Consider the following 12,999-nt stretch of genomic DNA (forward strand, 5'->3'; position numbering starts at 1 on the left):
AAGCACTTAACAACAAATGACAACAAAAATCAAGTTGAATCGAACATGATCTAACAAAGCTCTTATCATTAATATGTTTTATTCATCTGCACTGATTATGGTTTCATTTGCTTTGATCCCAGGGTGAGGGACTCACTGACTGATAATAAACTTCACCCTGAACCAAGACTCTGATCTAAAGGTGTCTCTTTGCAGAAATGGTTTCACCTCAACGGTTATTAGGAAATAATAAGTCCTGATTTCAAACTTGCAGTGAGAGAGTTGTGATGGCTATGGTCACATACATTTTAAAGAAACCCACAGCAATATTCTAACATAATTTATTCCTGTTACATCGACCTATTCCAGTCAACCATGGCTTCAACGAGGGCTCTGTGGATGCTGAACTTTAAATGAACACAATGCTGAAAGTCACTTTTTATTTATTTTGTTAACAGCACAAAAAGAGTAATCTGCAGTTATTTCTATTTGGAAATTAACAAACACAGTAAAGTTAAAATGCTGCCAGATGGAGAAGTGCAATGCAAGGAGTGGTAACAGGAATGATTTCAGCATGTCAGCATCTCAGAAGTCTTTCAGCATGTCTTGTCCTGGGCTGTCCAGCCAGGTGGGAGGCCAGGTGGCTTTGATGCTGGGTCTGTCCTTAAGACCGTTATAGTAAGCAGCCAGTTTGGGGTAACGCTCCTCACATAACCTACAGAATGGAGAAAAGTTCATGTGAACTTGGCATTTGTAATTCATACATGCATTCTCTCATGCTGCTGAAAGTCAGTTTCAGTCAATGAGGTCACATACCCAAAATAGAAGAGATAAGCAATGCTCGGAAAAACAGCCACATCAGCCAGTGTAAAGGTCTTTCCTGCCATGCAACAGGGTGCCTGGAGGACAGAACAAGAAAGTTAAAGGCCACATTCATGTGCTGGTGAGCAGATCTGACAGCCAAGACTTCTAAGGCTCACTAATGTATTTATTTTACATATCTCTTCTTTTTAGATCACAAACAATAGAGTTTAATATAGAATGTACATATAGAAAGTTGATTTTTCATTTAATATTTTGTATTTTACTCCCTTCTGTGTCTCCTTTTATATATTCCTGATACTTCTGCTGCTGCCTGTAACTAATGCGCAGTAACTTCCTGGTTTGTCCTACACATTACTTCAGGTAAAACCACAACTTACAGTTTTGTTTTGTTTTTTCTATGAGAATTTGAAAAATGAGACAATATCTTTTACCTTGGCAAAGTGCCATTGTAGCCTTTTTTTTTTTTTTTTTTTCTTGTGAGTGTGACCCTGTGCTGTTTTTATTGTTACTGCAGCAGAACCAGTTTCCTGAGGGTGTGTGCTTTCAGGCGTTATCTTCAGGTTTACCTTGTCCAGGTATCCCTCCCACAGCTTGAGCTCAGCAATCAGAGCCTCTTTGTTCCTCTTCTGAGCAGATTCGTGTCTCTCTTCCTCTGGGACCCTCCAGTTGTAGTACAGAAAATCCGCTGAAAAATATTAAAACGAGCTTTCAGTGGTGACTCTCAAAGGTATGGGAGCTATGAGAGATAATAAATCTATCCAAACATTGTCAAACATGCACTCTTAAATGCTTTCATTTCCTGAGCAGTTGAGGGTGGGGTCAGTCATTGAAGTATTATGGAAAACAATCAGTAAAAACAGTACAAGTGGCTCAAATAATGCTTGAAAATGTTGGAAAATACTGTGATCATGGAATTGTATATTAGAAATGTATTTCTAATAATGCATGACTTGATTGGAATTAATTTGTGGTGCAGCTCCCTTCTTGGAAGTCTCATGACTTGCAAGCTATGAACTTTTAACATCACAAGCTGCTGTACGGGATGAACTGCATAGACTTCATGCATGGTGCCATGGTTTCATTGTGTGACTGCAAAGCTCATTAGTGCATTGGCTGTGTTTTGAACAGCTCAGGTCTCTTGGGGAGGAGGGATGTGGAGCTCCCCTCCCTCACTGAAGACCAGAAGTCTCAGTGGTGTAAAGGTGGCAGTTTGGTGTGTGATGCTCTCAAGAGCGATGTAAAAATCCCAAAAGGCCTAAATGGCAACAGCATCAGCTCGATCATGAAGTTTTGTGAGAAAAAGCTTTTGTAGCCTGGTGAGGCTTTTAACTAAATGCAAGTGGCTCAAATGTAATGATTATTTATTTGGATTATTAATATGCAGGATTTACAGGGCCAAAAAACACAGTTGTTATGCAAAACAGAAGTGAAACACCTCAGCTTTGCATGTCTGGGTTAACATACACATTTTCTGGCCGAGTGTGAAACCCTCAAAAAGGCGCTGGTACATCAGTGCTTGCTCAGCAGCGCTGTCAGGGATCAGCTTGTTTCCCTGGGACTTGAACTGGCTCTGTTAATGGAGACATGAAAAGAGCAACTGTTATCAACAGCTGCATGGAGCTCCGGTTCCCTGTCCTCTGCAGTGTGCCGTGTCTGTTTGGCATTGAGGCATTGTTACACATACAAGGAGCCCTACTAATTATTAACTCCTTGGTGAAATATGGCACCACGAGGCCAAAATCAGTAGCTTAGCAAAGTTCTCACCTCTAGGTAAAAGCAGGCAGCGAGGGACTCATTCAGGACCTTGTCTCCATGTTTGAAGGCAGGCAGCTTTAAGAAAGATAGAGTGGAATAAAAACTTATTATTACAATGATCAGAAATGTGTGCATGTCATGAAAAAGCAGGCTGACACTGTAAAAAGGACCAGATTCTCTCACCTGTCCCCTGGGATTCATGTCCATGACTTCCTTCGACTTGTGCTCCATTTTCTCAAAGGAGAGCATTTTCTGGTTGTAGCCCTTCAGGTTCTTCTCCTCCAGAGCGATCATGATCCTCCAGCAGGGTGGAGAGCCAGAGCCCCACAGCAGAGTCATGTCTTTGGCCATGGTTTCAGAGTGAACTGCTACACCTGACTGCAGCTGAAGAGAAAAACTTAAAGCTGTCAGACGCCTGTTTTTATCACAAGCTCTGACCAACCCTTCACAACCAGATTGGTGGAAAGGAGTCCCTCCCATTTTTGTGTTCTCACCCAAGATTGTGACTCCACACAGTTGAGATGCTTCACACCCTATCCAAGCATGCCCCCCATCCATCCACACCCATCTGCTTCAATTCACTCAGGGCAGCATGATGTCATGTCCAAAGTCTGCGTCTTTATTATTTCTGCATTATTCCACCTCTAGCTGCTTATGTTCACAGGCATTAGACCAAGTGAGATCTGAGGAGGAGTGACTTCTCTTGCTTTGCATTAATACTCTCTGATCTAAGACGCGACATTATGCATGAAATATGAGCAGAAGGAAAACAGGAATCCAGAATCACCACCGTACGATAAAAATAACTGTAATCTTCACAGTTGAAGTGACTTTCAGGGGTGGAGTAGTTACAGGAATGTCACGTGTAGATATTTATTATGTGCTCTAACGTGACTGCAGCATTCCAACAGACATGTATAATATGTGCCTATGCACACAATTTTAGTTTGTTGGCTTTATCTTAAAGTACTCCTGCAGTGATTTTCTGTTTTCCTGTTTGGAGGCAATTCCACTTAGTTAGACTGTTGAACAGTCACGGTGACTCAGCACTTTTCAATCACCCTTGCACACACAGAGGAAACCGATTCTGGCACGGTTATTCAAATGAAACAATCAGACTGAATTTACACACCATCTATCGACCTACATTTGGGAATGGCATTTCAAATGGCACTGAGCAGAAATCTTGAGCACCCTCTGTTTACGTACAATTTACGGTTTCTATGTGCTCGTTCTGCAAGTTAGTCGTTGCACTCCAGACATTGTGCACTTGCGAACAGTTGCCAGTATGAGCACTGCAGTGGTCCTGTCGTGTATTTGATCCAGTTTATAGTCACTGTCTCTGCCGTTTTTGTCTGCAGCTGCATTCAAATGACAACTTATTATAAAGAGAGAGAGCAGAAATCACATGAAAAATGCTGCTTTGCATTAATACTCTCTAAGACAAAAATATTGCGTGAAAGGAAGGAAAAGAGGAATCCAGAATCACCCACTTGCGAAAGAAATAACTGTAACCTTCACAGTTAAAGTCACTGCAGGAACACTGCAGCAACTTCAAGGGGTGGAGGAGTAGTTGGGATGTCCCATTTGCAGTTATTTATTCTGTGCCCTAACATTACTGTAGCATTCCAACAAACATTACTTACATAATATGTCCCTGTGGAAAGCTATGCCATCATTATCTTAGATTGCTGGTTTTATCTTAAAGTACTCCTGCAATCATTTACTGTTGCATGTTTTCAGTGAAATTAGACTGTTGAACAGTGAGCATGCACTGTTGACTCACCCCTGCACACACAGAGGAGACCAGTTCCAGCACCGTTATTCAAATAAGTGTACAGAATTTACACACCACCAATTGACCTAAATTTGTTCACCTATCCAATCACATCACATGTAGCACAACTGGGAGGAAACTGTCCAATCTGGCAAAACTGGATGGTTAAGATACCATCAGCAGACTTACAAGTACAAAGAATAACTTAATTTTTAGATTTTCTCATCCCACACTGCCATACTGTATTATCTTAAAGCAAGTGATAGCCTTCAGCAATGTCGTCTCTCTGATAAAGCAAAGCACAGTTGTATCTCTTTTCATTGCAGCTGTTCCTTTGCACTACAGACAGGACAACACATTGTACCTCAAAACATGCACAACAGCCTGCAAGATGTTGTTACAACCTTTTGCTGCCAGTGTTTGATTATACACTTACACACCCAGCTGTGAAGTCCGAATAATGGGCTGTCCAGAGGGACTGGTCTTGAGGTAGCAGAGGAAGTGCTTGTTTGAGAAAGAGGCGGGTGACATCAACAAGGCAGGCAGTCGACACGGCAGCAGCACGCAAGTAACGATAATTATTATAATTAGTGCTGTCAAAAATATCGCGTTATTAACGCGTTAACGCAAATCAATTTTAACGGCGTCATTTTTTTTTTATCGCGCGATTACCGTTCTGACCTAGTGAACTTGTAGTTTTTTTATAAGCTGTGGCCACTGCTAGTAACGTTACAAAAACTACAGGATCCGATTGTAAACCGGAAACAAAACAATAAGCACGCCCTACGCATGTTTTAGTCTCGCCTGCTCGCTAGCTGTGAAAGTGTGGGCGGATGTCAAGCGTGAAACGCCGAAATGGATACGAACAAGATTCTGAATTAAAAAGTTTAGTTTCAGAAAGTTGCCAGATGGGTCGACTGAGAAGACCAAAGTTTGGACAGAGGCATATGGACACCGCAACTAAGAAGAAGCTTACTGCAGCCATAGCCAAGCAATGTTCATTGTTTCTGGAGAGAAATAAGAGGCTGCGTTGATAAGCCTCTGGTGAATAAACAGAAGAGCATCATAGTCTGACTGCTTGTATGTTCAGAGGAAACTGAAGAAAGGAAAGTTTAAGCCATGGTTTAACTGCACTATAGGCTGACTCCTAGTTTACAATGATGTGCACTTTGTAACTTTATCTTGTATCACCCTGTTTTGATTCCTTAGAGAGGGTTGTTGAAGGGGCTTTTTTGTAACCAAGTATTTATTTTTTTGTCATCTGTTTATTGACAGTGTTAAACTGTGTGAGATTTGATTCATTCAAATGTGAATGACTGCTCAAAGTGAGAATGTTTGTGTGAAATATAACACTACACATTGTTTTCAATAAAAAACATTTGCACAAAGCAAGCCTATCCACTTTTCCATGTTGATAACAGTATTAAAATGATATTTAAAGGGACATTTAGAATAGATAAAAATGTGCGATTAATTTGCGATTAATCGCGAGTCAACTACGACATTTGTGCGATTAATCGCGATTAAATATTTTAATCGATTGACAGCACTAATTATAATATATTAGAATCATTCTCAATGTAAATTAGCAATTGAGCAAAATATCTGACATTTGATGTCCATCCATTCTCTTCCGCTTATCCGGGGCCGGGTTGCGGGGGGAGCAGTCTGAGCAGGGACACCCAGACTTCCCTCTCCCTGGACACTTCCTCCAGCTCTTCCGGGGGCGAGGCGTTCCCAGGCCAGCCAAGCGACATAGTCACCCCAGCGTGTCCTGGGTCTTCCCCGGGGTCTCCTCCCGGTGGGACATGCCTGGAACACCTCCCTAGGGAGGCGTCCAGGGGGCATCCGATAGAAATGCCCGAGCCACCTCAGCTGACTCCTCTCGATGCGGAGGAGCAGCGACTCTACTCTGAGATCCTCCCGGGTGACAGAGCTCCCCACCCTATCTCTAAGGGAGCGCCCCGTCACCCTGCGGAGGAAACTCATTTCAGCCGCTTGTATCCGGGACCTTGTTCTTTCGGTCATGACCCAAAGTTCATGACCATAGGTGAGGGTAGGAACATAGATTGACCGGTAAATCGAGAGCTTCGCCTTTCGGCTCAGCTCCTTCTTCACCACGACAGACCGGTACAGCGACCGCATTACTGCAGCCGCTGCACCAATCCACCTGTCAATCTCACGCTCCATCCTTCCCTCACTCTTGAACAGGATCCCAAGATACTTAAACTCCTCCACTTGAGGCAGGAACTCTCCCCCAACCTGAAGGGAGCAAGCCACCTTTTTCCGGTCGAGAACCATGGCCTTGGACTTGGAGGTGCTGACTCTCATCCCAGCTGCCTCACACTCGGCTGCGAACCGCCCCAGCGCATGCTGAAGGTCCTGGCTCGAGGTAGCCAACAAGACAACATCATCTGCGAAAAGCAGAGACGAAATCTGCCGGCCCCCGAACCTAACCCCCTCCGGCCCCTGGCTGCGCCTAGAAATTCTGTCCATAAAAATGATGAACAGAACCGATGACAAAGGGCAGCCCTGCCGGAGTCCAACATGCACCGGGAACAGGTCCGACTTACTGCCGGCAATGCGGACCAAGCTCCTGCTCCGGTTGTACAGGGACTGTACAGCCCTCAACAGAGTGCCTCCAACCCCATACTCCTGGAGCACCTCCCACAGAATGACGCGAGGGACAAGGTCGAATGCCTTCTCCAAGTCCACGAAGTACATGTGGACTGGTTGGGCAAACTCCCATGAACCCTCAAGCACCCTGTGGAGGGTATAGAGCTGGTCCAGTGTTCCACGGCCAGTGATGTGTTCAGTGAAAAAAATTCTTTTTTTATGGATAAAAATCAAGTGATGGAGTTCATTCACAACCTTTTAAAAATGTTGGATTTATAGACGTGCAATGTCAGACTGTATATTCCATTATTTTTGTGGCCATATGAATAATAAAAAATGATAAATAAATGAATGAATGAATAAATAACGATGGAAAATCTAGGTTATCAGAGACCAAACACAACCAGCAAATACAGAAAGATCTAAGGTAACACAGATGACAGTCACGGTTCAAGACAAATTTTACTCGGGGGAACAAGGAGGGGCCAGTGTTTAACCAGAGGGGCACATTAAAAATGGCAACAAATGATATTAAAAGATTATAAACTTCATTTCACTTTAAAATCATCTAAACATTTATTTTGTTCGAGAGTGAGTGCAAGAGAGGTAGGGCCGTAAAAAATGAAAAATACAATACAGGGTACAAACACAGGGTGTCAATTCAATGTGAACAAAACCCCAGGGTACAACAATGTGCTATTTCCTATTTATGGAAGCCCCACTACTCTGGACAGTTGAGTTCACACGAGAATATTTGAACTGGCACAATGCTGGATCAATTTAATTTGAATTTGAATTACAAAAAAAAAAAAAAAAAGGAAGGGCATGCATTACATTTCGTTGCCTAACCATCCCTCCCTACTTAACACAGGCAGACAGCCTACTGTTGATTACTGTACTCAAATGTATTTGTTCTTGCACAGCAACAGTTTGACAGTTTGATAGCACTCTCTTGGCACGCTCTCAATCAGCTTCATGAGGTAGTCACCAGAAACGGTTTTCAGTTAACAGGTGTGCCATGTTAAGAGTAAATTTCTGAAATTTTTTTCCCATTTTGATGTGTTGAGACCCTCAGTTGTGTTGTGCAGAGGTAGGGTTGGTTCAAAGTTCTATACAGTGAATGGCCCTATTTGACTACTGTTCAAATCCATTTCATGACAAGAACCACTCAACTAAGTAAAGAGAAACGACAGTCCATCATAGGTTAGGTGATTGTGGAGGCCAGGTCATCTGACGCAGCACTCCATCGTTTGGGGTCATTGCTCTGTTGAAAAACAAATGATGGTCCCACTAAGCGCAAACCAGATGGGATGGCATATCACTGCAGAATGCAGTGGTTGCCATGCTGGTTAAGTGTGCCTTGAATTGTGAATTAATAACCAACAGTGTCACCAGCAAAGCACCCCCACACCATCACACCTGCTCTTCCATGCTTCACGGTGGGAACCACACATTCAGACACCATCCACTCACCTTTTCTGTATCTCACAAAGACATGCCAGATGGAGCCAAAAATCTTTAATTTGGACTCATCAGATCAAAGGACAGATTTCCACTGGTCTAATGTCCATTCCTTGTGTTTCTTGGCCCAAGCCATTTTCTTGTTGTTCTTCCTCAGAAGTAGTTTCATTGCAGCCTCCTGTCTCCAGTCTCCTCTGAACAGTTGATGTTGATGTGTATCTGCTACTTGAACTCTTTGCAGCCTTTATTGTGGCCTCTTATCTGAGGTGCTGTTAATTTGCAGTAACTCTGATGAACTTGTCCTCTGCAGCAGAGGCAACTCTTCATCATGAGACCTCTGCGCAACACAACATCCATCCATCCATTATCTATACCGCCTATCCCTTTCGGGGTTGCGGGGGGCTGGAGCCTATCCCAGCTACAATGGGCGAGAGGCGGGGTACACCCTGAACCGGTCGCCAGCCGATTGCAGGGCCACATACAAGGACAAACAAACATTCACACTCGCACTCACACCTACAGACAATTTAGAGTCATCAATTAACCTAATGAGCATGTTTTTGGTCTGTGGGAGGAAGCCGGAGTGCCCGGAGAGAACCCACGCATGCACGGGAAGAACATGCAAACTTCACACAGAAAGGCCCTGTCTGACCCGGGGATCAAACCGGCAACCTTCTTGCTGTGAGGCACGCGCACTACCTGCTGCGCCACCGTGCAGCCCCGCAACACAACAGATGGTCTGAAATAAATTAAGAAGGCAAGACATTCCAGAAATTAACTCCTGACAAGGGACACCTGTTACCATTCCAGGTGACTATCTCAGCTGACTGAGAGCATGCCAAGAGAGTGCAACGCTGACACCAAAGCAAATGGTGGATACTTTGAGTAACGCTAAAATATAAAACATATTCTGGTTTGCTTAACGCTTTTTGCTTGCTACATAATTCCATATGCGTTCCTTCATAGTTTGGATGTTTCCAGTATTAATCTACAATTTAGAAAATTAAAAAAATACAGAAAAACCATTGAATGAGAAGGTGTGTCCAAACTTTTGACTGATACTGTATATGTACATTATGTACAGATTCTAAAAAATACTTGTGCATTGTGAACAATTCAGGACAATCTGGCAACAGGTAACAAGGGACACCTGTGATCTTAAGGTGTCTCTTTGTGGTTTTCACCTCGAAGTTTTCACCTCGATGGTTATAAGAAACTAAAAAAGTCCAGATTCCAAACTTGCAGTGAGAGACCTATCGTGATGGCTATGGTCATGTATCTTGTTGTAAAAACGCACAACTACATTTTGTGCTGAAGTGCTGAAGGTCAGTATTTATGTCCTTTGTTTACTGCACAAAAAGAGTGATCTGCAATTTAAGTCACAAACAAATTCTGTTTGGAAATTAACAACCACAGTAAATGCAAATACATTTTTGTTAAAATGCTGCCAGGTGGGGAAGTGCAATGCAAGGAGTGGTTGCAGGAATGATTCCAGCATGTCAGCATCTCAAAAGTCTTTCAGCATGTCTTCTGTTGTGAGGCCCTGCCAGATGAGAGGCCAGGTGGCTTTGATGCTGGGTCTGTCCCTAAGACAGTTATAGTAAGCAGCCAGTTTGGGGTAACGCTCCTCACCTAACCTACAGAATGGAGAAAAGTTCAAGTGATCTTGGTTTTTGCGATCCATGCATCCATGCTTCCATGCAGCTGAAAGTAAATTTCAGTCAATGAGGTCACATACCCATACTGGAAGAGAATTGCGACGCTTGGAAAAACAGTTGCATCAGCCAGTGTAAAGGTCTTTCCTGCCATGCAACAGTGTGCCTGAAGGACAGAACAAGAAAGTTAAAGGCCACATTCATGTGCTGGTGAGCAGATCTGACAGCCAAGACTGTCATGTCAGCCACTGAACAGAGCTGCTTCCATTTGCCGCTTTCTGACATTACAATCACAATTTGCACAAATCATCGCTACAATGGAGGGCTATACAGTAGCTGAGCTACCTAAAATACATTATGGGTGCATGTGCCTTCAAAGAAATCATTTACTTTCTAGCAGAGAGTTCAATGAGAAGATTCACACTCTGGTATCTGTCCATTAAATATGAAGCCTCTGTAAACAGCCAGTTAGCTTAGCTTAGCACAAAGATTGGAAACAGGTAGCCTGGCTCTGTCCACTGCTAACAAAATATCCCAACCAGTACTTCTAAGGCTCATGAATGTATTTAATTAACATGTTATATTTCTTCTTTTTGTATGACAAAGAATAAAGTTTTGTATAGAATGTACATATGTAAAGTTGATTTTGCATTTTATATTTTGGATTTTACTCCCTTCTGTGTCTCCTTTTATATATTCCTGATACTGTACTTCTGCTGCTGCCTGTGACTAATGTGCAGTTACTTGCTGGTTTGTCCTACATATTACCTCAGGTAAAACCACAACTTACAGTTTTGTTTTGTTTGGTTTTTACATAAGGATTTGAACAATGGGATAATATTTTTTACCTTAACACGAGCCATTGTAGCCTTTTTTTTTGTGAGTGTGACCCTGTGTTGTTTTTATTATTGTTACTGCAGCAGAACCAGTTTCCTGAGCGTATATGATTTCAGGTGTTATCTTCAGGTTTACCTTGTCCAGGTATCCCTCCCACAGCTTGAGCTCAGCAATCAGAGCCTCTTGATTCCTCTTCTGAGCAGACTCATGCCTCTCTTCCTCTGGGATCAACCATTGGTAATACATATAATCCACTGAAAAATATCAAAACAAGCTTTCAGTGGTGACTCGAAGGTATGGGAGCTATAAGAGATAATAAATTTTAACTAAACATTAATTCACTCCCACATTAGTCGGCCAGTTGCTTTCATTTCCTGAGCAGTTGAGGGTGGGCTCAGTCGTTGAAGTATTATGTAACATCAGTGAAAACAGTACAAGTGGCTCAAATAATGTTTGAAAATGTTAGCAAGCATTGTGATCACTTTGGGAAATGTATTTCTAATAATGCATGATTTGATTTGAATTAACTCAGGGTGCAGGTCTCTTCTTTTCGCACCCTGAAGGACTCTTTTAACATCACAACCTGTTGTAAGGGGTGCACTGCATAGACTTAATGCATGGCGCCATGGCTTCATTATGTGACTGCAGAGCTCATCAGTGCATGGGTTGTGCTTTGAAAAGCTCGGGTGTGTGATGCTCCCAAGAGTAATGTATTTCAAAATCCCAAAAGGCCTAAATGGCAACAGCATCAGCTCGATCATAAAGCTTTGTGAGAAAAACTTCTGTAGCCTGGTGAGGCTTTTATAACTAAATCCAAATGGCTCAAATGTAATGATTATTTATTATGATTTATCAGGATTTATAGGGCCAACAAACACAGTTGTATTGCAAAACAGAGGTGAAACACCTCAGCTTTGCATGTCTTGGTTAACATACACATTTTCTGGGTGAGCGCAAAACCCTCAAAAAGGCGCTGGTACATCAGTGCTTGCTCAACAGCGCCGTCAGGGATCAGCTTGTTTCCCTGGGACTTGAACTGGCTCTGTTAATGGAGACATGAAAAGAGCAACTGTTATCAACAGCTGCATGGAGCTCTGGTTCCCTGTCCTCTGCAGTGTGCTGTGTCTGTTTGGCATTGAGGCATTGTTCCACATTCAAGGAGCCCTACTAATTATTAACTCCTTGGTGAAATATGGCAGCACGAGGCCGAGTTCAGCAGCTTTGCAAAGTTCTCACCTCCAGGTAAAAGCAGATAGCGAGGGACTCATTCACGATCATGTCTCCATGTTTGAAGGTAGGCAGCTTTAAGAAAGATAGAGTGGAATAAAAACTTAGTATCACAATGAATAGAAATGTGTGCATGTCATGAAAAAGCAGGCTGACACTGTAAAAGGACTTGAATTATTTCCAGATTCTCTCACCTGTCCCCTGGGATTTATGTCCATGACTTCCTTCGACTTGTGCTCATTTTTCTCAAAGGAGAGCAGTTTCTGGTTGTAGCCCTTCAGGTTCTTCTCCTCCAGAGCGATCATCACCCTCCAGCAGAAAGGAGAGCCGGCGCACCACAGCAGAGTCATGTTTTTGGCCATGGTTTCAGAGTGAACTGCTGCACCTGACTGCAGCTGAAGATGGAAGGAGTAAAAGTGAAACTGGAAGCTGTCAGATGCCTGTTTTTTCTAACAAGCTCTGACCAACTCTGACCACAACCTGATTGGTGGAAAGAAGTCCCTCCCATTTTTATCTTCTCACCCAAGATTGTGACTCCACACAGTTGAGATGCTTCACACCCTATCCGAGCATGCCCCCATCCATCCACACCCATCTGCTTCAATTCACTCAGGACAGCATGATGTCATGTTCAAAGTCTGCGTCTTTATTATTTCTGCATGATTCCACCTCTAGCTGCTTATGTTCACAGGCATTAGACCAAGAGAGATGTGAAGAGGAGTGACTTCTCTTGCTTTGCCTTCATACTCTCTGATCTAACATGATATGGATGGAGGGTAACAGGAACTTACGATAGAAATAACTGAAATCTTCACAGTGAAAGTGACTTTAATGAGTGTAATAGTTGTTGGGATGTTTGCAGTTATT

At 42.9% G+C, this 12,999-nt stretch overlaps 2 protein-coding genes across 2 annotated transcripts; both read right to left on the reverse strand.

Moving 5' to 3' along the window:
- Positions 1-405: 405 nt before the first annotated feature.
- LOC139345398 (glutathione S-transferase A-like) lies at positions 406-2,965 on the reverse strand. Its single transcript, XM_070983945.1, has 6 exons — positions 2,743-2,965; positions 2,569-2,634; positions 2,269-2,374; positions 1,371-1,489; positions 796-878; positions 406-694 (listed from the first exon to the last, which is right to left on the reverse strand). The coding sequence occupies exons 1-6, from the start codon at positions 2,908-2,910 to the stop codon at positions 565-567; spliced, it is 672 nt and encodes a 223-aa protein (XP_070840046.1). The 5' UTR covers positions 2,911-2,965; the 3' UTR covers positions 406-564.
- Positions 2,966-9,725: 6,760 nt separating this feature from the next.
- On the reverse strand, positions 9,726-12,545 carry LOC139345402 (glutathione S-transferase A-like). The gene is made up of 6 exons (XM_070983952.1): positions 12,327-12,545; positions 12,142-12,207; positions 11,842-11,947; positions 11,041-11,159; positions 10,152-10,234; positions 9,726-10,050 (listed from the first exon to the last, which is right to left on the reverse strand). The coding sequence occupies exons 1-6, from the start codon at positions 12,492-12,494 to the stop codon at positions 9,921-9,923; spliced, it is 672 nt and encodes a 223-aa protein (XP_070840053.1). The 5' UTR covers positions 12,495-12,545; the 3' UTR covers positions 9,726-9,920.
- Between the last annotated feature and the right edge of the window lie 454 nt (positions 12,546-12,999).

The sequence above is a fragment of the Chaetodon trifascialis genome, chromosome 17, assembly GCF_039877785.1.
Source record: "Chaetodon trifascialis isolate fChaTrf1 chromosome 17, fChaTrf1.hap1, whole genome shotgun sequence".
Classification (NCBI taxonomy): Eukaryota; Metazoa; Chordata; class Actinopteri; order Chaetodontiformes; family Chaetodontidae; genus Chaetodon; species Chaetodon trifascialis.

Excerpts from the sequence above, each read along its gene's own strand:
- LOC139345402 (XM_070983952.1), bottom strand. The coding sequence starts at position 12,494 with ATGGCCAAAAACATGACTCTGCTGTGGTGCGCCGGCTCTCCTTTCTGC. Across the intron at positions 12,208-12,326 it reads ACATAAATCCCAGGGGACAG|CTGCCTACCTTCAAACATGG; the intron begins GTGAGAGAATCT and ends TCTTTCTTAAAG. Across the intron at positions 10,235-11,040 it reads GGGAGGGATACCTGGACAAG|GCACACTGTTGCATGGCAGG; the intron begins GTAAACCTGAAG and ends TCTGTCCTTCAG.
- LOC139345398 (XM_070983945.1), bottom strand. The coding sequence starts at position 2,910 with ATGGCCAAAGACATGACTCTGCTGTGGGGCTCTGGCTCTCCACCCTGC. Across the intron at positions 2,375-2,568 it reads CTGCCTGCTTTTACCTAGAG|AGCCAGTTCAAGTCCCAGGG; the intron begins GTGAGAACTTTG and ends CTCCATTAACAG. Across the intron at positions 695-795 it reads GCTTATCTCTTCTATTTTGG|GTTATGTGAGGAGCGTTACC; the intron begins GTATGTGACCTC and ends TCCATTCTGTAG.